At 35.6% G+C, this 25,205-nt stretch overlaps 1 protein-coding gene across 1 annotated transcript; it reads left to right on the top strand.

Annotated features, from left to right (window-relative positions):
* The first annotated feature begins 835 nt into the window (after window positions 1-835).
* On the top strand, window positions 836-24,531 carry LOC129221273 (chromatin complexes subunit BAP18-like). The gene is made up of 5 exons (XM_054855729.1): window positions 836-968; window positions 15,495-15,589; window positions 19,494-19,595; window positions 22,399-22,553; window positions 24,340-24,531. Exons 1-5 carry the CDS (start codon window positions 945-947, stop codon window positions 24,438-24,440), a joined length of 477 nt encoding a protein of 158 aa, XP_054711704.1. The 5' UTR covers window positions 836-944; the 3' UTR covers window positions 24,441-24,531.
* The last annotated feature ends 674 nt before the right edge of the window (window positions 24,532-25,205 follow it).

The raw sequence follows: 25,205 nt of genomic DNA on the forward strand, positions 1-25,205 counted from the left end.
CTGGCATGCGTTTGTTTTACTTTTTTCATTCGCCATTACACCGTGGCTGCAGTGCCTCCTATAGCTTGGTGGAGTTCCGAATAGAGGTCGTGCACCACTCGTTCAGTTCACTTCGGTTAAAACTGTTTTAAAAGTTAAACGACTTTCGTAGCTAGGGATGTCTCGTCAATAATGTCCAATTTATGGAACTTCTCAATAAATATTAATTTTTGAGCAAGGTTCGACAACTTTTTCTTACTCCCATTAGGAAAGGGACATTTCCTTTTTTTTTTTGAGCAATCACGATTGCTTATTGTTCTCACTTGACCGTCCTTGATGTTGATGTTCCGTTTTCAGCTTGGACCAGGGACAACAGCACCACCGGCCTCTGCAGGCGCGGTTCCGAGCACTGCCTCCTGGAATCCGTTTCTCCTGGTCGATTGCGTCCATGTCCTACACACACGCCCGCTCTTACACACACACACACAAGCCTTTACACACATACACACACGCCTACGTGCATACACACAGGTCTACTCACACACACAAGCCTACACATGCACGCACGCGCGCCTACACACACACACACACACAACTATACACACGTAACCGCACATGAGGAGGGGGTAGGCTTGGGGGACAGGAGCTGTTTCTAGAAACAATAGCCCCCAATGAGTAGGGCCCTGTCGCAACTCGTGATTGCGAAAAACATAATTTGAATTCAAAATTTCAGAATTCAAATTATTATTATTATTATTATTATATTTATTTTTGGTTGCCTCAAGTGTGTCCGCCAGTATCGAGAACCGGATTAGCAGAAGAGTAGAGACTCTGTGACTATTTCTCTCATCTGAATGCTGCGCCTTGGCACCTAACGAAATGAAACAGAGAGACTGCTCAACGCTACATGTTTCGACATTTTTCAAAAATATAACATTGCGATAGTTTAAAACTGTTTTATTAAAATGAGTCATTCAAACTCAAGCAAAGTAAGAAAAATTTGAATTGCATTTTCCTTTATGACAACATGCTTTATAACGATGTCAAATTTTCTCGTTTTAATGCTCGCTATATATGTCTTTTTGTCAGAATCGGTTTTTCATTTGATCTTCATAACAGCTAAAGGCAATACGACTTGCCTCCATAAATTGTGTACTGAAGTTTTGTTAATAAACTCACTATCAACTTTGTAAATTTGGGTTTCTCTGTATCTATTTTAATTATGTTATTGTTTCTGTCATCTGTGTGTTTGTGTTGTTTTTTATTTTTGAAGATAGTTTAGTCGTTCGTGGGAACTTACACTGCCTTCTTGCAACGTTTACAATGCTTTCAATACTTTTCATCTCGTCTAGTTTTTAAAAGTACACAAATACTGATGCTTTATATTGGTGTTGTTCAAATATGAAACTAAAAAAAAATATATTGTAATGAAGAATCTAAATATATTTGCCTCCATTTCTGTACCATGAAATGCAGAGCAAAATATTTTATGTGTTAGGAGTTTTGTATACTTCTTGTTTTTAAATTCAGTAAAACCTCACCATACGGACATCACTCATGTCTTGACACTCCTCTTATGCTGACAGTTTTAAGTTTCTACAGTAAGGAATAAAGCTAAATGTATTAGTAACCTTCTAATATGGGTATGGACACTTTTTTGGTAGTCAATTGCATTGATATATATATCTTTCACTGTGAACAAATTATTTCAGGTATGAAATATTTAAATCTTGATAATAAAATAATGCTACGCAACAAAATCGCCTCTTCTGTCTGCATCCTGGTTTTAAATAACCAATTCCTATTAACTTTGGATCGAAAAAAAGAAGAGTAGATATGTAAATGAATTTTTTTTATAGCTATGGTTTTCGAGAAATATAAATGCCACAGAAGAAAGATGCACAGCAACCTCCTAATTATTTGAAAGTAAATTTGAAAAGGAAAACAAAATTCTGTTCATTAAATGTAATTAAATATGCTTTGTTTCGTCAAACTATGTTTATTTTAGAAAGCAGCGGTTAGGTTCGTCATTTCGAAGTTAATTTCAAGAGGGAGCAAAGGGTCTATGCTCAATGCATTTATAAGAAGAAAGCACCAAAATACATGCAAAATCCACATTTACATTAGTGCTTTTGAATATACACTTCCTCCTACCCTCACCCCATTGCTCAAATGCACCTGGCAGCGGTTGCTTTTAATTTGTTAATGTAAATGCTTTATTTGTGATTGCTTCTTGTGCATCAAAGAAGGGTCATGTAGCTGTATTTAACGTTCATTAACTAAACTCAATGACCCTGATGTCTGCAATCCATTGCTGAGACATCTTGGTGAAATCTTTTCTCGAGCTCACAGCTCCATAGCTTTGGGGCAAAATATCCTGGCAGAAATGGGGTTTTTATTGCCAACTGTTTTTAGTTCTCGTTTACTCTGCTGCTTAGACATAATCGTAATACACTCTCAAAGACTTCCGATGTGTTTTTCTCTTCCACTCCTAGGTTTTTATCACAAACAGCGAGCTTCATCATTATTCATGTTTGAAAGGCTGTTAAAAATTCAATCCTTAACATTAGCTTCAATATATCTGGGAAATTTTCCTCTAAAGTTTTGAAAAATCATATTTTTCCACAGCTTTTCAGAAGTTTTTCATTATTCCCAGCAGAATGAGCATGGGTGGAAGCAGAAATGGACAGACCTACTGGAAGCTCATTTCACGCATTTCTCTTCCCGGATTTTAAAATTCTTAAAGTCCATTTGTGTTTTGTGTTGTGAAATTTTCTATCTCAAACGAGGGTCAAAATTCAAAAGACAGTCAGTTCATAGGGGAGCTTTTATCTGCTGGCAATAAAAGATCATTAGTGTGATTTCATTACTCCAGTTGGCTTTGTATCTTGAAAACTAGTGCTTGAGGAAATGAATGTTGAAATAAGGATAAACAGTAAACTCTTCATCATCCGTGTGGTGGATTATTCGAGGCCTTTCACACTTAAAACTAGTATGTTGTGGCCATCACGAAACTTTCTTCTATATCTTTCTTGTGAATTCTGATCAATCCCTATGCTTGAAGAGAATGCAATATTCCCAGCAACAAAAAAAAAAAAAAAAAACCTGACGGCCGTCCGAATTCCTGAATTCCCACAAAAGCAAAGCAAAGAACGACTTGAAAGTTATTTTAAAAGCCTTGCTTGAATTAATTAGATGTTTTTTTTGTTAACAAACATAAAATGGCAACAGTTATTAATTTTAAATCATTGCGATAACATTTCCGATTATTTCCCAAAAATTAAAATCACGTGAAATAAGCAGACGACAGTATTACAATTTATCTTTCTTATTGTTGCATTTATAAAGCTATTTTTATTTACACAAAAAAAAAAATCAGCCCCCCATGGAGCGATTGGCGCCAAAATTGAAACAACGCCTATTTACAAATAGATTCACATTTGTTCGAAATTTCATCCAGAACGTAGCATTACTTCTTGAGATATGGCACTCACAATGAAAAAAAAGAACATTCGATTGCGCCACCCCCTTTTCAGCTTTTGACACCGAAATAAAATCAGCTCTTATACCCACTAAGGGCTACTTGCCGATAAATTTTTCTTTCATTCCGTTCATTATTTCTTGAGATACAGCAGTCACAATTGACGACAAAAAACGGTCTATAGCTCAAACCCCGTTTGAGTTATTGACGCCAAAATTGAATCAGCACCTGTTCCTGTTAATGGCAACATATGGACCAAATTTTGTTTGATTCCGCCAGTTACTTCCTGAGGAATAGCAAGCACGCGTAACTCAAAAAACGTCCCATTGCTCCATCCTCTTGGAGGAATTCGCGCCAAAAACCAATGGGCACAAGTTTACATAGGGGCACATATGTGTACCAAATTTCGTTTGATTTCATGCGGTAAATTTTGCTGTAGAGCGGCCACAAAAAACTGGTCACACACAGACGTGACACACATACACACACACATACAGACATTTTCCAAAAACAGTCGAAATGGACTCGGCACACCTCAAAACGTTTAAATCCTTCGAAAATTTGCACGAATCCAATACTTTCTTCTATATATTAGATGTAGAAGAAAGTAAAAAAATTGGCAATGATTAACTGAATGCAAAAAAAAAAAATCATTTTTATTTAACAAATGCAAAATTTATTTATTTCCTCACCCTACCAATGAGATCAAACCTTCCGAGGTTGGCAAAACCTGAGTAGTTGAAACCTGATTTTTAGATCTGCACTACTTTTTGTTTCATAGCTACACTTACTAATTTTTAGATCTGCACCACTTACAAGCAGAGTTGTCCTATTTTGTCCATCTTAGAAAAAAACGGCGGAAAAAACTGTCCCGGACAAAATTCATTTTGTCCACTTATTCAGTAAACTAAAAGTTTTTAGTTAAAAATTTAAAGTTTGAAAATAATAAATAATGATATATATTCTTCCTATTTAAGTAATATTTTAATTTAAAAAAAATAGCACACATAAATGTAAATATAGATCTTCCAACTCTCGTTGCTTACACAAATAAGACAAGTCCGTCTCTTCAACGACACTCACATTTAATTTCACACTAAACACAAGTTCAAGTACCAACACACTTAAACACAAATAGTTGACACTGAAGTATAAGTTCCCATCTGGAACCATAACATAATTTTCTACAGAGTTCCCGTCTGGAACACTTGCTTGTTTCCGCTCAAGCATCCGACTCCCGTCTCTCTCACGCATTTTCTCACTCTGGAAAGTTTCTCTCACAAGAGGGCGCTTTTTACAACAGTTCTTTATACAAATAAAAAAACAACACTGCAAAACAAAAGTTCACAGCATCGGGCATCCTGCAATTCTGGCGTCCTCGTCAGCATCACATCTACAGAACATCTACTTAAAAGAAAAACTGAAAAGATAAGAAAAAACAAATTAAACATAACATTAAAGGATATTTGTAGACCAGGGTTTCATGTGGTCAGCTGCTGTACTAGTTTTGTTTGGTCAGTCCTGGTGTCCAATCTTCACGACATCAAAGCGATCATGAGGCTTCACTGCTGTCACACAATACGGTCCGAAAAAGTTCATTTTCAGTTTCAATCCAGGACCAAATTGAGTGCGCTGGATGGCTACTAGGTCATCTGTTTTATACTCGCGAGGTTTTTTCCTCTTTCAATTAAACTGACGGCAGTTTTCTTGCTGTATTTTCAAGATATTGTTCTTAGCTTCTTCTCGTAGTTTTTCTCTGTCTGCCATAACACATTTAACAATTTCATCATCTAACAACTTCTGAATTCTCACATCTTCTTTATTTTTCATCTTTACTCCGGTTAAAAGTTCGAATGGTGTAAACTTAGTACTCTTGGTTGTGCTACTGTTAATGATTCTCTGAACTGTAGCTACGTGTTTGTACCAGTGCTGCGGGTTATCGAGAGAAAGTTTTGAAAGAACTGGAATTAATATTGCGTGAATTCTTTCAATTTGTCCGTTCCCACGAGGAATTCCTGTCGTTACTTTAACATGCTTTATACCTTCATCAGTACAATAATCTTCAAACATCTGAGATGTAAAAGCTGGACCTTTATCGGATATTATCCGCGATGGACTACCGAATACATTGTTCTGTAACTGCAGTTTTTCAATACAGGATTCGTACGGGTCATGGAAATCCTGAAAAGTCATGGAAAAAAAATAAATGAATTTCAGACCTGGAAAAGTCATGGAAAATTGAAATTTTCATTGAAAGTCATGGAAATTTATTTCAAGTCATGGAAAAATGTCCTGGACAAAGAGAAAGTAACAGTAACTAAAGGAGCATTAGAAATCTTGAGAGATTTAACAGAATAACGCATAAAGGCTGGTAAAAGTGAAAAATTGAACGATCCCAATATCAAATCTGAATTTTGAAATCTTATTGCATCCACTTCTGTCGCAGCCGCTTGCCTTTTTTTGCGATGTGATTTTACTGCTCGGACATCACTTATTTTGAATTTACTGTTATTTTCAACACTTCTTATGTTTCATATTCTGTAATAGCGAAATTTCACGTTCTTAGTTTTGCCACGTTCACTCAAAAAAAAAAAAAAAAAAGTAATTCAATTGCATCCGAGTTCGATTCTATCACTTGTAAGAACTTTATTATTAATTTTATCAGAGTTTATCTTAATTTGTTGAAGGTTTTAGAAAATAAAGATCTTTAGTCAGGCGATAGAATACAGAAAAAGAGAAATTTTAATAATTTGAAACAGTTGTGCCAAACATACGGCCCACAAAACTAATCCATGCGACCCACTGCTACGTTCAACGTCAGGAATCAAACATGTTCTGGAATTTCTGAACCTATTAATTAATATGCATTTGAAAAAGTGCAAATAAGTAAACAAAACAAGTATACTTTTGAACCAGAAGATTGATTCATTGCTAAATGGTTTTTTCAAAAAAGATCTGATTTAGAAACATAAAAAACTAAACTATGTGGCTTTACTTTAAAGAACCAAAATACTGTCAAGTAACATGGATGATTAAATGCACTCTTGACACTAAAAGGCATATCATTTGAAGCATATTGAAACTTAACCTTTGTCCCATTCAAGATCATTCTGCCTGTTTATAAATAAAATATCAGACATTTAAGCATCATCTTATTCGTTTAACTATTTTTACTTTACTTAAATTTATATGATGAAGATAAATAAGAATAGTTTAGTTTTTTAAGCGTACTTATATTTTTCCATTTCGAGTAAGTGCTTAAATGAGGCTGTGGCATTCATGTAGACATTTTGCTAATGTTCATTTCCAAAATTATCAAGTTTGAGATTATATAGTGCTATTCTTTTCGAGTAACGAGGTCATGAAAATTTTCATTGAAGTCATGAAAAAGTCTTGGAAAAGTCATGGAATTTTTCCATGCAAATAGAGTATGAACCCTGTCAATAGCATCTTAAGATGATGTGGATTTTACTGGATAAAACCATACAAATTTTGTAAACGCATCTACCACCGTAAAAATATGTTGGTACCATTTGTTTGTGGACAGAAGAGATTCAATAAAATCACAGTCATAAGTGTCTAAGGGGACATTATTCTTAGTGATTGGGTTTAGCATTCCTTCCCCTTTTCCTCTCTTCTTATTGCATAAGATGCAGCTTACACAATTAGCTACTACAGTCTCTACTAATTTTCGTGCATTAGGAATATAAAAGTCTTGTTTAAGTACCTCCTCAGTTTTCGATGCGGAAAAGTGTCCTTGATAGTGTATATTCCCTATCCTCGAGTTCCGATTTTGCTTTTTCTTCTTTTTCATCCTGCATTCGCTCGAGAATAGCTCTAGTAAACTCTTCATCATATTCTTTATCACTCGTTATTGTTTTAACTAAATCTACTTTAGGGTTTTGACCGACGTCAGCCCAAGCTCGTCAACTAGAGTAAGAAGATCATTTTTTCTAACTCTGGCTAGGTACGCCATATTTCAAAATTACAGAACTTGGATAACACAGTAAAAATAAATCAGTAAAAAGTACTCACGGCCACTTCTTGAGACTTTCCGGAACTATATCCGAATTCTATACTAATTCCATCCTAATACCATCCCGGTCGGGCCCCCATGTAAATATAGATCTTCCAACTCTTGTTGCTTACACAAAAAAGACAAGTCCTTCTCTTCAACGACACTCACATTTAATTTCACACTAAACACAAGTACAAGTACGAACACACTTAAACACAAATAGTTGACACTGAAGTATAAGTTCCCATCTGGAACCATAACATAATTTTCTACAGAGTTCCCCTCTGGAACACTTGCTTGTTTCCGCTCAAGCATCAGACTCCCGTCTCTCTCACGCGTTTTCTCACTCTGGAAAGTTTCTCTCACAAGAGGGCGCTTTTTACAACAGTTCTTTACACAAATAAAAAAACAACACTGCAAAACGAAAGTTCACATATATATTGTAACGGATTCGGTGCGACTTCCACTTTCTTGAAATGAAGACACAGTTCTTGATAAAAACACAGGAAATTTATTTACACTATGTACAGGAAAGATCTTCAACAACTGCTAAATTATTCATCAGCAATTAAGCAATTATCACACAACACCGTAAACTCAACGTTTACACACGTATTTACTTCCAAATACGAAAACAACACAGCGAAATGCCTCGCTATAAACAGAGCAAAAATGCACTCAGTTCGAAATATCAACCGAAACTAACTGTTTATCCATCGCTAACGGCTTAAATACACCGAAAAGAAATTTCTCAAATATTCCACACGCTTCTGTAAAGTAGTAGACCGTTATCAATGAAAAGAAAGAAAATAGGGGTCGTATAATTTAGCCGAATGAAAAAGGGGTTGTATATTCATTACGGGAAACTATTTACAGGTTACGTTCCTACAATAATTACTATTTACAGAATTTGTAACATTGCCCCCTTCCTAAGGACTGCACGTCCCGGGCAGTACAATCCCCAGAAAGGGTGCCAAACTTCTATCACAAGTTTACAAATATACACATTAATTAATAACTAACAGATACAGAAAACACAATAATAACAAGAAATATTACTAAACATTAAAAGCAAAAATTATCTACAACTTTTATGTTATCAACCATGGTTGTTTACGTAATACTCATGAACTATGGCCATAGTATGGGGCTAACCGATCATAATGTACAACCCTAGGTTTTGCATTAGGTGATTTTTGGATCCTCACTACGACGTCATTTAGTCGGTTAACGACTTTGTAGGGTCCATCCCAATGCGACTGCAATTTGGGTGACAGACCTTTCCGTCGGATGGGATTCCATAACCAAACCTTGTCGCCTTCGTTGAATTCATGTCCAGTAGACCTTGTGTCGTATCGGGTCTTCATCTTCTCCGCCGCGATGCTGATTCGCTCTCGTGCGAAGTTATGAACGTCTTCCAACCGGGCCTGGAGATCCTGGATGTACTCCTCAGGCGATGAAGGCGCATCCGGAGGACGACCGAAGACGAGATCACAAGGTAGCCGAAGCTCTCGTCCAAAGAGCGTCTGAGATGGGGCATATCCGGTAGTCTCGTGGACAGCACTGCGGTAGGCCAGCAGGAACAAAGGTAGCTTCTTGTCCCAATCCTGTTGATTTCTGGATACCATAAGTGAGAGATTATTCAGGATTGTGCGGTTAAATCTCTCCACCATGCCGTCTGATTGTGGGTGTAGTGGTGTTGTCCTAGTTTTCTTAATTCCGAGAATTTGACATAGGCCCTTAAACACAGCAGAGATGAAATTCCTCCCTTGATCGGAATGAATCTGCAAAGGTGTTCCATATCTCGAGATCCAGTGTTGGACTAGAGTCTCTGCGACGGTGGTAGCCTCTTGATAAGGAATGGGATATGCTTCCGGCCATTTGGTGAAGTAGTCGATGGAAACAAGAATGTATTTGTTCCCATCAGCAGTTCTTGGTAGAGGACCCAGGATGTCGATCCCAATTCGTTCGAAAGGAGCTCCAACGTTGTACAGATGTAGCTTCCCTCTGCTTCTCTTCTTCGGTCCTTTACGAGCAGCACAGGCGTCACAAGAATGGCACCACTTCTCCACGTCATCCTTCGCCTTGCTCCAGAAGAAGCGCTCCCGAACTTTATTGAGAGTTTTCAAGACACCAAAATGTCCTCCAGTCGCACTACTATGTATTTCTTTCAGAACATCTGAAATCCTGGATCGAGGAAGTAGTAACTGCCACCTAGATGTCTTGCCGTCGTCAGATTCCCATTTCCGGTGTAGCACGCCGTTCCGTAAATGGAGTGAGTTCCATAAAGCCCAGTATCTTTTTGTTGCAGGACTGAAGATGGAAACGTCCTGCCAGCTAGGGCGTCGACTGTCACTTTCCATGAACTCTAAAATTGGTTTTATGTCGGGGTCTTCAAGTTGATCTTTTCGAACTTGGTCATCACTCCATGGATCAGGTTCTGATGATGTTGGAGTCACTGTCACCTGATAGGCGGTAGGGCTAGTCGTTCCATACTGTTTCTCGATTCGGGAACAATAGTGGCAGTTCTCAGGACAGGGTCTCCTTGATAAAGCATCAGCATTACCGTGAGATAACCCTTTTCGATGCTTGATCTCCATGTCATATTCCTGGAGCCGCTGTATCCATCTGGCTATCTGGCCTTCTGGATTCTTGAAGTTCAAAAGCCAAGTTAATGAGGCATGATCTGTCCGAAGCAGAAATTTTCGGCCGTAGAGGTAATGATGGAAGTGTTCTACAGCTTTCACTATGGCCAGTAACTCCTTTCTGGTGACGCAGTAATTTCGCTCCGACTTTGATAAGCATTTGCTCCAGTAAGCGATGACATGTTCATTTCCGTCAATTTCTTGGGATAAAACAGCTCCGATGCCCTCGTTGCTCGCATCAGTGTCCAGGATAAAGGATTTTTCAGGCTGAGGATAGGCGAGGATAGGCGTTGATGTTAAAGCCTCCTTCAGTCGTAGAAATGCAGCTTCGCATTCTTTGGACCATTCAAACTTTTGCTTGCTCTCCGTCAGCTTATGCAAAGGTCGTGCGATGTTGGAAAAACCCTTTACAAACTTCCTGTAGTACGTGCAGAGCCCCAGGAAACTTCGCAGCTGATGGATGTTTTCGGGACGACTCCAACTCCTGACCGCAGATACCTTTTCTGGATCGGTTTGTACACCTTCAGAAGAGATGATGTGACCAAGGTAGTTCACTTCCCGGCGGAACAAATTACATTTGGACGGGCTTAACTTCAAATTGGCTTCCTTAAGCTTTTCCAGCACCTTCCTAAGATTTGCCAGATGTTCTTCGAAACTGCGTCCCACGATGATGATATCGTCTAAGTAGACCAGACAGGATTCGTAGGAAAGTCCTCTTAACACTGTCTCCATAAGACGCTCGAACGTAGCTGGTGCATTGCAGAGGCCGAAGGGCATCACTTTAAACTGCCATAAGCCTTGTCCAGTTGTAAACGCTGTCTTCTCTCAGTCATCAGGGTGTATCTCAACCTGCCAGTAGCCGCTCTTCAAGTCCAGGGTCGAAAACCACTTGTGTCCGGAAAGAGTATCTAAGGTGTCGTCTATCCGTGGAAGAGGGTAACTGTCTTTCTTGGTGATTTCATTCAGTCGTCGGTAATCGACACAAAATCTGGTGGAGCCATCTTTCTTTCGGACCAAGATGATGGGAGAGGCCCAAGGACTGGATGAGGGTTCGATTACATCATTCTCCCTCATCTCTTTCAGGAGGGTCTCAACCTCTTCCTTCTTGGCGAACGGTAGTCGTCTTGAATGCTGTTTAATAGGGGGGTGTTCTCCAGTATAGATCCTATGCTGAGTTAAATTCGTCCGACCCACATCCTCCGATGTAGATGAAAACAGATGCTTGAAGTCGTCCACCAATTGTTCCGCAGCAGTTCTTTGATCCTTCGATAAGGGTGCACTCCCAATTAACTTCGATGTCAAGGACTCAGAAGACACAGTCTCGGGGGAATTGATTCTTCTAATGATGCAGTTTACGGGAGTACAAGTTGCTAACACTTCGCCTTTCCGGATATTCCTTGGCCTTTCACTCACGTTGGCGACTCTCACAGGAATTACATCCTTAGAAAGGTCCACAAGCGTAGATGCTACCAGCACTCCTTTTGGGTTATTGCTTAAGTTGGGGTATTCAATGAGTCCAAATCTAAAACTATTGCTTTCTTCAATGGAGCCGGGTATTAATGATTCTGACCTTGAGGGAATTGATAAATCTGTTTGGGCAATTATTTGATGAGCGGATTTTACATCACTTTCTGCGGGAAAGACTGCTATGTCTTCTCTCGTCGAGTGCAGTTCGTTAGTCTTGAAGTCGAGGTTGAAGTCATACTTCTTTAAAAAGTCCAATCCGAGAATGAAGGGGTCTATGATAGCAGCAACGAATGCGGTATGATGGTAAATGGCATTTCCAAACACAATTTCTAAGTTCACTTTACCTTCAATCTCGATCTTGTCACCTGTCACAGTTTGGAGGGTAACGCAGGGCGGCGTCCACAGAATGTTGAGTCCAAATTGACGAGCCACATCTGTCCTAATGATTGTCACATTGGCTCCAGTGTCAACAATCAGTCTGCAGGGGTTCCCATTTACATGTGCGTAAATGAAAAGTCCATCACTGCCACTACTAGAAGAGGAAATCTGCAGAGCTTTAGTGGTGGTGATTTCCTTCCCTCGCGTAGCTTGGCGAGCCGGACAACTCCTTCGCAGGTGTCCTTCACTACCGCATTTCCAGCACTTCTGCTCTTGTTTCTTTTGGGCTGTTATGCTGCTCAAATGTCTTGTCAAGTCACCGAGTTGTCTCTCAAGTTCAGCGAGGTGGGACGACCTGGAATCAGACTCATCAGCTTCCTGAGTCCGTATTAGATGGCGATCCACACGGGTTGCTTCTTGGGCGGCCTCGTATCTCATCGCATACCCAACGGCAGAATTCAGGTCTTTGACATCCGCCATCCGTAGAGCTTTCTGGATTTCCGGATCTTGAACCCCGTCGATGTAGTAGTTGAGTGCCAGGTTGTCTCGAACATCCGCAGGGCAGTCGTAAAAAGCAAGATGAGACAGTCTCTCGATGTCCGCCGCAAGGTCTTGCAGGGTTTCCCCAGTTTTCTGGAAACGGGACTTCAACTGGAGTCGGCTGAAATCTTTCTGGCACTTCTCACCGAAGCGAAGCTCCAACGCAGCTGTGAGGGCGGCGAAATCCAGGCGCTGGCTGTCCGGAAGGGTCTGGAGAATGTCCGCTGCGTCACCTCTCAGGGATGCTGCAAGATGGCAGGCCTTGGTAGCAGAGTCCCATCCGTTCGCTTCCGCCACTATCATGAATTGGGTCTTGTACACCTGCCACGAACTTTTCCCATCAAATGTGGCCAGTTTAATGGACGGTCGAGCAACAGATGTGGGAGCGCAAAACTGTACAGAGCTGTTTTTCGCGGTCGCCAATCTCCTTTCCAGGTCTTTAAAGATGTCTTCTTTAAGTTGATGAAATTTTCTATCTTCTTCTTCCAACTTATTTTCCACACTGGCGATACGCTCTTCCACAGTATCAAATTTTTCTTCCAGAGCATCAACTTTATCTCCCATGGCGGTTAGTTGATTCTCCATCATGGTTTTCATCGACGTTAGGTCACTTTTTATTTCATTTTGACTTGTAGTAATTTTAGCAGTTAAATCACTATTTAACTGTTCCTGGTTAGTCGCCAATTCATTTTTTAATTGCTCTTGATTAGCTGCCATATCATTTTTTAATTGTTCTTGATTAGCTGTAAAACTTGCAGTCAAGTCACTTTTTAATTGTTCTTGATTAGCCGCCATATCACTCTTCACAGAGTTGATTGCATCAAGCAGTTGTTTTAATTGTTCATCCATTGCGCGAGTAATCACCATAAAAATAAAGTCCAAATTTAAAAAGTCTTTATGAAAAAATGTCCAAAGTCACACTTACTGCAAGAAAGTCCTGAAGTAGCCCCACGTTGGGCGCCAAATTGTAACGGATTCGGTGCGACTTCCACTTTCTTGAAATGAAGACACAGTTCTTGATAAAAACACAGGAAATTTATTTACACTATGTACAGGAAAGATCTTCAACAACTGCTAAATTATTCATCAGCAATTAAGCAATTATCACACAACACCGTAAACTCAACGGTTACACACGTATTTACTTCCAAATACGAAAACAACACAGCGAAATGCCTCGCTATAAACAGAGCAAAAATCTTCTCAGTTCGAAATCTGAATCGAAACTAAACTGTTTATCCATCGCTAACGGCTTAAATACACCGAAAAGAAATTTCTCAAATATTCCACACGCTTCTGTAAAGTAGTAGACCGTTATCAATGAAAAGAAAGAAAATAGGGGTCGTATAATTTAGCCGAATGAAAAAGGGGTTGTATATTCATTACGGGAAACTATTTACAGGTTACGTTCCTACAATAATTACTATTTACAGAATTTGTAACAATATGTATAAAAACAATTAATTGAAAAATATTTTAAAGTGAAAATGAAAAAATTAAGATCAGTTGAAGTTCATATTAGTGTGTATATAAATCAAATGAGTGTTAATAAGTTATATTGCATGTAATAGCCTTTATAAAAAAGAAAAAAAAAAGCACATCAGCTGTACATTTTAAGATGTTTATCTGTGATTTGGAGGTTTATTGCTCATAATAAGTCTTTACTAATAATAAAGCTGAAAGTCTAAATGTCTGGTACGCGCATAGCGCCTGCACCTTTCTGCCTATTTTCATGAAATTTGGTTCAAAGTTAGTTAGTAGCATAGGGGTGAGACCTCGAAGCGATTTTTCAAAAATTCAATTTTGTTTTTTCTCTATTCCAATTTTAAGAATATTTTACAGAGGAAATTATCATAACGTGGACGGGCAAACTACCATAATGTGGGCAAGTAAATTACCATAACGTGGCCAAGAAAATTACCATAATGTAGATGAACAATAGCAAATTGGCGAGAAATTCATTATCCATTATTTGTAAACATACAGGCGAACCAAATGACCTTTTAATTTTCTACTAGTACTGGCAAGGCCATACAGGTACCACTATTGCATTTATAAAATAAGAAGTAGATATAAAATGTTTTTAAAGGTTGGAGTCTCAAAACATTAAAATAGAGTCTCAAAACATATTCAAAAATAAAAAAACAACAACTCAAAACATATTCATATTTTTAAAAAAAGAGAGAGAGAAACTGCTTGGATAAAAGTAAAGGAAATGTTGACATGAAGTAAAATATGTTCTTGTAATACAAATACAAATGTGATGATCAGCAACAGGCTCTGGGCCTAGCTAGGCTGGTCTTAGTCAATTTATTAGTCCCCAATGAAGATTAATGGCCATTTTAAAGCTATCTACCCCCTTGCTCATTATAGTCTCTTCTGGTACATTATTCTGAGTACCGACAACCCTACTGAAGCAGTTATTTGTATGACATTAACATATCCATAAAACATGTCTTCACACAAATCTTCGTTTTGTATGTATGTTTCCAAGCATTTCATTTGACTTTTCTATTGAGTTTAATTTTTATTATTGTAATATATAATAGTGTAATCACGCGCAGTTTGCTTATTCACATTGTTAAATTTTATTACTTTTAAGTAAATTATGATCTAAAATTAGTTGCACCAATGTGTGATTAAAATGTTTTTTGGATTAAATTCTAAAGTTAACAATCATTCTAGTTTAATTAAATGATTAATTTGTAATAGATAATGTATTAGAATTATATACTAATTTTATTACACCATAACAATAAATTTATGTATGGATAAATCAGTTGATTTTTCATTTTGTCTAATTTCTTCCGGCGTCCCAGACTTTTTACAAAAAAGTGGACAAAATAGCAACCCTGCTTACACGAATAAATGCATATGTTCAATGTTTTAATGCGCCATGTATTTTAAGAATTCTATGTTTACTAATTACAACTATCATTAGTCCTTTAGCTTTTAGCATTTTGACAAAAATTGAAACTTTTTCTAGGTTGGTGAAATTTTTACTGCTGCTGGTGCTGCCTTCACAAAGTTAGGAGAATTAACAATGACTCTTCATTCTGTTGGGGAACCATCGCCATCAAGGTATGGGTCTTTTCTTAAATTATAGAAATTATAACTTATTGTTGAAATATGTGTACAATAGTGCTTGAAATAATATCAAGCAAAGTTTGTAAAAACTTTTTTTTTTGTTGGAACCAGGTAGTCTATTTGGTGAAAATACTCTTTGTAAGAAAAACAAATTGATTTTCAGAAAGTGTTGAAAATTTTATGATTTTCGTGTTAATAAATGATTAACTCATATTTGTACCTTATTTATGGATGATTAAATTAAAAATATGATTTGTAATTTAATTTTCTCACAAGTAGAGTTCTTCATAAGGGAAATATTGTTTGAGAAGTTTCTACTTTTAAAAGATTACTAATATGTAAATAGATTTTTGTGTAAATTTAATCAAAGAAATAATTTTCTTGAAAGTTGAGACATGATTAATTGAAATAAAACAAGAATAAAATATTGTAAATTAGGGATGCACAATCTTTTTTGGTGAAGGACCACTCACATGGCAGGGAGCACTAATGGAGGGCCGCATGCAGGCCCATCATTTGGAGGGGCAGCTGCCTCCCTCCATCATGGTGTTCATAAATTAACTTACTTTATACATAAGTGGTTGGCACCCATGTGGTGGGCAGCATACCCGCGTAATAGTGTGAGGCGCTTTTTTTTCTTTTTAATTTCTCCCTATATGTTGCATTGCTAGCCGCATCCACAATTACTATGCTGATGTTAATTAACAGGTTAAAAAATTGTAATTTGTATCATTGAAACATTGAATTTTTTTATTAATTACTTCGCAGGAAAAAAAAAACTTTTTTAAAACACAAAACTTTAAAAATATTGCCTACACATGATTCAAAGTAAAAAGGTAAACTATTCAAGCAAAGTTTTATTTCAAAGTATTATTTCAATGAAAAAAATGTTTTTGATCTTTTGATGCTAAGCTAAACTTCTTATAACTGCTGCTTGTATATCAGATGCTTAACACTTAGCATGCTTTAAAAAGAGGGTTGCATGCACGGTTCAAAAATATGATGATCTTTTCTAAAATACCGAATATATCAGATGTTTTGATGTACAGCCGATATTTTCAATCAACACAAACTAAAATCTTCAAAATAGTAAATACATCCTCAAATCACTCTTTATTTTCTTATATTATTATTGCAATATCTAGACTTTGAATTAACTTTTCTTTCAATATTTGTATCTAATATTTTATTTTACATTTTTATCAATTTTAATGGAGTTAATTTAGCATTAGCTGTTTCACTTATTTTTCTTCTGTTAGCTACTTTTACGCCCAGTTATATGATTTAAAAATAAAAAATTCATTAGTTGTGGACAGTCATTAGACATTTTCTTTTTTTCTGACTAATGTTTAATTAGGCTCTTGTAATATGAAATAAAAAGAAATCTTATATTACTTTCAAAAAAATTAACAATGATACAACATAAAAATATAGTACATACAACATATGAACAATACAACATAAAAATATAGTATATAGCTTTTTGGTTATTTTTAATAATAAATGAACAATTGTTCTATGATTAATATAATTTTTATATTGGAAAATACTGTAGTTAAAAAATAAATATAGAAAATATCATAATATTTTCAAAATAAATTTCGGATAATATCGTGATATATAACATGATGTATATTTTGGCAACCCTGGTTGAATGCATGCAATATTTTGGCAATTATATGCTTAAATAATGTTAAGTTTTATCACTAATTTTTTATGCATAAGTAAACATTGTTTCCAACAGTTATATTTTTATAAATTGTGTTTTTAAAAAAAGAAAAAATTTAAAAATATTGTCAAAACCTGACTCTTCAAAACTAGACTACAAAATTAACCCAATGATGTAATTTTTTTTTTCAAAAACTCTTCTTATTAAATAATAAATTTTTAAAAACAATATAAAATACTTATGATGTACTGTTCATTTTTCTAAGCCGAGACTTAGCGCCAATTTGCACATGCGTCAGGTCTGCTGTGATTTTATCAAAATAGGGAGGGAAACCCGGAAGTAAACGGTTCAAAATAACGTGTTCAAAGACCGCAAGTGCGAGCGGTAAGTGCCCATCCGCAACCTATCGCCCCTTTTTGAAATGGAATCTGTCCTGAGTGGTAGTCTTTGCTTCAAGAACGGACAGTATGTGGCTATGCATTTGCTATAACAGAAAAGGATTTTTATAATATTATGTTATAAAAATTAAATTTGTAACCATAAAAAGAATGATCTGGAAAAATCCCAAACATTTAAGTAATAAAACTAAAGTAATTAATCATTTTAATCAGTGATACAAAGCAAATGTGTAATTCTAGCAAAATATAGGTGTAAAAAGTAGTTTAGGCAAAACTGAAAACAGTGGAAAGGCAACTATACCAAAGTACAAAAACAAGATTCTACTATAAGCTGGATATGAATATTAAACAAAATGATGAGTTGACAAAAAAGTAATTATGAGAGCCTAAGACCGAAAATTAAACATTATCCAACTAATATGTTAGTGAAATGCTTTGAAATCAGAATTGTCAATTGGATAGCCGAGTTTGAATTTTACTGACAAGTTTTGATAGATTTGGTTCATTGTTGATTGTTAAAATTTTCAGTATTGATTGTAAATGTTCATCTATTACTTTGCTCCTTAGTTTTTACTTGTTATGTTCATAAATGTATGCTACTGAATATTATCACACATGCGTGCATTTTCCTTAATATTGGGAAAACCCTTGAAGTAAAGATTTTCATAACTCCAAAAGCCCCTAAAACTAGTCTTAGTATTAAGAAGCATGAGTTTTGTGCATGGAATGGATAAAAGTGGGAAACAACATTTAAAAGCACAAAAAAAAGATTGAAAAGTTTGAAATGCAAACATGTTTCAGGGGCAATAGCGTCCTTCCTCAGTGCAAAGCAAGTAAATGGAAGATCCCATTCTTCCGTGACCAGACTCCTTCCCATTTGCTTGCTTTGCACTGAGAAAGGAAGCTATTGCCTATGAAACATGTTTGCGTTTAAACTTTTCAATCTTTTATTTAAAAGCGGCCTTAGAAGCAATCAAAAACGGAGCAACCAACATCACCTCTGCCATAAATGCCCTACTCGAAGACTTGCACGGCAATGGGAAATCCTGCATGCTGCAATGGATACCATCACACGTGAATATTGAAGGGAATGAGTGAGCGGATTCCCTAGCAAAAGAAGGCAGAAACATTGGCAAACCTTGCACCACCATCACGCTAGCAGACTCAAATGCTGTCGCAAAACATAGACTTCTGCCACATACCTTTAAGAAGCCCCTCATCACCGACTTTGATTGCCCCAGAATCCTAACATCTACAATTGCAAGATTAAGAACAAACCACTACAAAGGGATGAAAATTCTTCCCGACAAAACGAGAACTTATATCCCCTGCAAGAACTGCACCGATGCCCAACTGACTCCGGATCACATTCTTGAGTGCCCGGCCCTTATCCCACATGTTCTGCAGCTGGGTATGGTGCCACTGGCTTCAGAACTTCGAGAGGTCCTCTACAGCACAGATGCGTTGCAGCTAGCGGGCGCGGTCTTGAAGACACACGGAGCCATTTAATTGTCCATGGACACGACAAAAAAAAAAAATCTTTTATTTGTGCTTTTAAATGTTGTTTCTGACATTTTATCTTACTACCAAACGGCACGACCTTGAGGGTCACAGATCTCGATGAAATTCTAGATTTAGGTCAGTTCGCACTAGACATGAAGCCAGGTAAAGCGGTTTGACTGCATAGGCCCAAGTTCGGCTGCAACAAGGGTCCAAAGTTGTTATTTGAGCCCAGAAAAGCATTGGTTTTTCATTGTGTATTTTATTTTAACAATTTCGTTTGTGACTCAAATGTTGTTTTAAGAAGAAACTAAGCTCTTCTCAAATTTAGTGGAAAGTGGACTTTACAAGAAATGGACATGCTAAAAACTGCTGTCAAAAGTTTTGGCTCTGATTTGGAAAGAATTAATGATACTATCAAAAGCAAAGCCACGTAAGTAATGTTTTTAATTGTTTAATATTATCAGCTAATTAACCCTTTGCACTCGTATTTTTACATCATTCTTAATTTTGTGCACTTTTAATTTGACTTGAACTAATTTTAATTCGGAAAAGATAGGTGTGTGCAAAGTAATGGTTTACTGATGCCCATTTTCAAAAGTTGGCAAGTATTGGTGAGGAGGAAGGAGTGGAGGTATTGTTAACAATTCCCAAGGTATTTGTTCACCTCACATTTGCTGGTGTTTATCCAGTATTGGCCATTTCACACACTTTTTAAAAAAAATTCAATTAAATGCTTCCTGTAGTGTCCTTTTAGGTTTTTAATTAGGCACAGGTCTGACAGTTGTTTTCACTTGCCAATTAAAGTTTTAGACTTAGTGTCTCCCAAAAGTGTTCATACACTTACGATTTTCAGTGAATTATGCCATTATCCATTTGTTAAAAATTATATTTTGGAATGCGTATTTAGTTATAAGATCTATGATCTATTTTCAACAAAACTACATGAAATTTTTTAATAACATAATAAAACTTGATTTTTAAGAAATCGATAATCAAAAAGTGGCAGAAACTTGATCTCACAAAAGTCTTCGTACGCTTTGAAAAAATGTCAAAAAAGTAGTAAATAATCTAACTTTTTACCAATTTATTATTTATTAGAATATCATGCAGTATCAAGAACAGTTTTTAAACATCTGGGAATAGATTTCATTGTTTTTTCTTTCTTTTTTTGTGCAATTTCTGAGTAAGTGTTTAGCCGCACTTTGAGTCTTACTGTTTCTAGCTCGCTTTTTGTTTCAGTAGTGTATTTTTGTAATCTAGCCACCAGATATCTTTAAATATGTTTCATCAAGTTTAAATTAAGCCATTTAGGAGATATTTCTAAGTTTAAGGTCAATTTTTTAGGCACGAAAAGCAAATTTGTGCTTTTTATCATTATCTTAATAAAAAGCAAAGTTGTTTCCAATTACCAATTTTTGGGCTAATAGTTTAAATTGTTTTTTAAAATATTTAAATTAACAACATGATTCATTATTTCATCAAAAAATTAAAAAGTTCCAATTCCTGATGCTGATATGCACCCTTATACAAGAACACATTCACCATCCTGATTAACTGGTCCAACTAAAGTCTTAAGATTAAGTTCCTAATTTATTCTTCTTTTTACAATTATACAACAATTTAACCCAAAATGTTGAATTTATTTTCATCTATAAGTAAGATGTTGTTTCAAAACGTTTTAAGCTTATTTATCATTGATTTTACACATGGAAAGCGTAAGCTCTCTGTTTTTTGCATGAACAAGAAAATTTCTGTGTAAAATGGTCCAGTTAATCAGAGATTTTTGTGAACAATTTTAGGTGATAATTGAACGTAAAATGTTTCATTCAATTCTGCAGAAACTTTTTCAGCACTCAAATGTGTATTTTTTATAACTTTTTTAACTGTCGATCTCCAACCACGCTTTGTTAACTTTGCCAGTTGACCTTTTCTTACCTTGTTTTCAATTCGATTCTTGTCTTTAAAGCATTTTATCAAGTACTTCACTATAGAATGGTATAAATTAACTAATTTAGAAACATTTCAAACCAATTTACGGCTACTGTAAGGGAAAAAATCGAATTTCGAATTGTGTTTGCTGTTTTTAATGCATACCTGCCATTAAGAAAAATAAGCAGAATATTAGGGAATAAATAAACAAAAAATTAAAGCCAAATGACTTTACAGTGTTATCACAATGCAAAAATAATAAAAAAACGATATATTATAATTTTGATCATGAATTTATTCAAAAATATTTTAGTGTATGATGACCTTTGTGGCATATTTTTTGTTCTGTCTCTTCATTTTTTGACAAATTTCAAAAATAAAATCTGGCATTATTTTGAAAAAAAAAAAAAAAAAACTACTGGGTTTTATTCAGAATAACATAGAAATGGTGTGGAAAAAAAATTTGGACTTCGTATTCGAATTCAGTTTTGCGTTATTTTGGTTTTACTACAAAATTTCAAAGTGTACCTTTTGGGAGCCACTGTAATATTCCTTATCAGTTTAGGGACTTTTTGTTCAAGGATGGTACAAGCTGAAGAGTAGTTCTCGTTCGGTAAACATAGTAACTTATTTTTGATTTCTTTTTTGAACATAAATATTACATTTTTAGGCATTGGAAAAATGAAGAAAACAAGTCAATGCAAACAAATACTATGAGAAAAAAATTTCTAACTTTGGTAGCAATTAATGATCTAAAGTTTTAACTTTAGATCATTAAAATGTTTAAAAGTTATTTGTTATAAAAACTATGTGTGATTCAGACCACAAAAAGCCAACTTCTTTCTTTTCACATTTTGAGTTCTTTTTCCTGCTAAATAAGAATTAAAAATGATAATTATCTGTGTTGCAGTTCACCCAACCCGTTGGTTTATCCTCAAGTAACAGAATAGTGATATGTATCCTGTCCTTGTCCATAAATCTTGCAGAAATTTTCAAAGTGGATTTCTAGAAAACATTTGTGAGGAATATCATTCACATGTGATTTGAATCTTCTGATTAATTAATCAGAATGAAACTTGCATGCCGATGTTTATGTAAGCTAAAATCAGGAAGTGCAACTTTTGATTATGAAGAAAGGGAAAATTAAAATAAAACTCTCTAAAGTTTTCTCATTTAATAATAAAAACCTGCCAATTGCCCTGCCAAGCATAACTGTTTTAGTGTCTGGGAAAAAAGTGACCTTAATAATAAAGTTCATGTGCAATATATGTATATAATATCATACTTATTGTTCTTTTTACTAGCATACAAGTTAAAGCTCCTCTCAAGAGAAAAAGCTTTGATGAGCCCACCATTGGCTTGAAAAAGCCGATACCACCCACGGCCACAATTAAGACAGTATCCCAAGACAAAATAAGAGCCTTAAATGCAGTAATTCAGTCAACACCAAAATCAGCTGGTAGGTTCTTGAAATGGTTTTCGTTATTCGTTATCATGCATTTAATGCTCAATTCAAGATTAACTTAAGGTATTGGTAATCTTTTGTGTTTTTTTAAAAAGCATGTAATGATAAATGAATTATGTGATTAGGTCTTAATATTGTTGAAAAGTGAGTTTTCCAGCTTTTCTCTTGCTTAATCCTAATATTTGTTTTAATGTATCAAAAGTCATGATGGAGGAAAGATTGAACCAGGCATATTTGCATTGAAAATAACATGCTGGTAAGTTTGGATGAAACTGCTGTACAGTCTTTCTGTTTGGTACACCATGCACTCAACCCTGAATTGAAATGTGAAGGCGTTAGGATCACAATAGCCTGTTCACATGAAGCTTTACTGCCTCGTTAAAAACCTACTTTAAACTGCATTCCGGTTATTTTGTGAGTAAAGGTAGACCTTTCTTCCTCCTGAAGAAAAGGCTGGGTTTTTAACCGAAACTCACGATTTGGAACAAGTTTGTTTACTTGCTGGGTAAAGTCAATAAGGATGCTGGATTATACAACTTTCTCAGGTACAACGGTGAATTTTCCAACCTTTTTACTTCCTTTTACAAAAAAGGAAGTATTGTATTCACGAAAAGATTTTCACTCAAAAATTAGCCTTAATTTCCATTTTTCTCACCCTCGAATGAATTTTTTTTTTCGACCCGATCACACGTTGATGTATGCCTAGCAACGTACAGACACTCGAAATATCCATTTTGAAGACCCTCGAGTTGATTACAACGAATTTTCTCATGACGTCCGTATATGCGTATGTGTGAATGTATCTTGCATAACTCAAAAACGGTATGTCCTAGAAAGTTGAAAGTTGGTGCGTAGACTCCTAGTCGGGTCTAGTTGTGCACCTTCCCCTAGTTGCATTCAGATGTTCCTAAGGGGGTCTTTTGCCCCTTTTTGGGGGGAAATCTTTGTTGATTTCGATGTAAACTAAAGTGGTGTCATAATTTGTCGGACACTTGGCGATATATCGCCAGTCTTTTGGTTGCCAAGTTTCATCACCAACTTGGCGACAAATTTGGTGATTTTTTTTTCTTTTTAAATTTGGTTTCAATTTGTCCATTGTTGGTGATATTTAGAGAGTAAACAATTGAATCACATTAAAATTGCCAATAATGAGGAAATGACATTAAATTGGAGTAAAAGGAAGTCATGTGATGCACACATCAGCTCGTTTTCTTTTTTTTTTATTAGTGTGAGCAGGGATTTGCAAGGTACAAAAGTTTTATGTGAACACGAATAATAAGTCTGAGTTCCTAAGGGTTACCTTCGACAACAAGTTAAACTAGGAGACTATATTTGCTCATAGAATGCTCGCATTGAAAACAAATTATTAAATAGTTCATTATGTTTGTGCACTTTTTCATCCCCCTCCCCATTATTATTTTTTTACTATCCTGTGTCAAATTCTGCATTTTTTAACCATGTTATGGATATTTGGAAACTAAACTGCTCTTAGGTATTATTCATTCACTGTTTGGTTCGCCCTATATAGCGGCATTTATTTGCATTGAATTTACTTACCGGATATGAATGAGAAAATTAATTAATTAATAATCATTATTATTATTTTTATTTTATTTATTTTTTTACATCAAAAATCTTGCACAAATAACAGTATGAGTTGTAAAAGAGTTGTATTTATTTTTCATGTTATTTCAAGGCTAGGCATTGTTCTTATATTGTGTTACACGCGAGTGTGGCAATATAAAATTCTCCTTCAAATAAATAATTTTCTATTTTTCAGATATTACTTTGAACATGTTGAATGCAATGGAGCCGGAGGTAGATGTTGAAGGCCTAACGACAGCAGGAAAATTGGATTATGACAGCCCAGATGCCCCCTGAATGTAACAAATAATTCATTTTTGTATATATCACACCATGAATTGTAAATAGTCATTTTTACATCAAGTGCACAGCAATAAAGTTTAATGAATGACTCTTCATTTTTTAATTTATGCTTTGCACAATAGTTTTTCTTCATTTCTATAAAATCGTCCCTTGAGCGAGTTTATACAATTCTGATGAACATGTTGAAGATTAGCATTTTAAGCATGTTACTGAATCCCGGTGTTTTGAGGCATTTGGCCAGTTGCTTGATAAGGTATTACAATTTATTTATTTCAGAGCTGTCTCAAGAAATAGACTCGTGTAAAACAAAATTACGTCAAAATGACATGCTACTACAAATGTATAAATTTATTTGTTTATGTACAGTGGAAATATAACATCTTTTATTTTTATCCTTTTGCAGTAATCATCTTTTATGGATACATCCTAATTATCCCGCTATTAAAAATTCCTAAAATTGAATATTTTAAATTCTGATTTGAAAATTGGAAGGTATTCTAACAAAATTTTTGAACAGTATAGTGGTTCAGAGAAACCATATAATAAATTGATAAGTAAATAATTGAAGAGTTACTTTGCTATCTATTGTAGATACAAGACACTATTTGAAAAAGAAAAAAGATCCTGAAAAGTTACGCTTCAGGTATAGGCAGTTTATTCATATATTGCTCAAAACTATTTTTGTAAAGTGTATAGCACACATTTATTGTACACAAAAGAGCAATACAGTTTTTAATGTTCCTAAGATGGTAGAACTAT

The sequence above is a fragment of the Uloborus diversus genome, chromosome 4 (assembly GCF_026930045.1).
Source record: "Uloborus diversus isolate 005 chromosome 4, Udiv.v.3.1, whole genome shotgun sequence".
In the NCBI taxonomy this organism is placed as follows: Eukaryota; Metazoa; Arthropoda; class Arachnida; order Araneae; family Uloboridae; genus Uloborus; species Uloborus diversus.

Excerpts from the sequence above, each read along its gene's own strand:
- LOC129221273 (XM_054855729.1), top strand. The coding sequence starts at position 945 with ATGAGTCATTCAAACTCAAGCAAA. Across the intron at positions 19,596-22,398 it reads ACTATCAAAAGCAAAGCCAC|CATACAAGTTAAAGCTCCTC; the intron begins GTAAGTAATGTT and ends TCTTTTTACTAG. Across the intron at positions 22,554-24,339 it reads GTCAACACCAAAATCAGCTG|ATATTACTTTGAACATGTTG; the intron begins GTAGGTTCTTGA and ends TCTATTTTTCAG.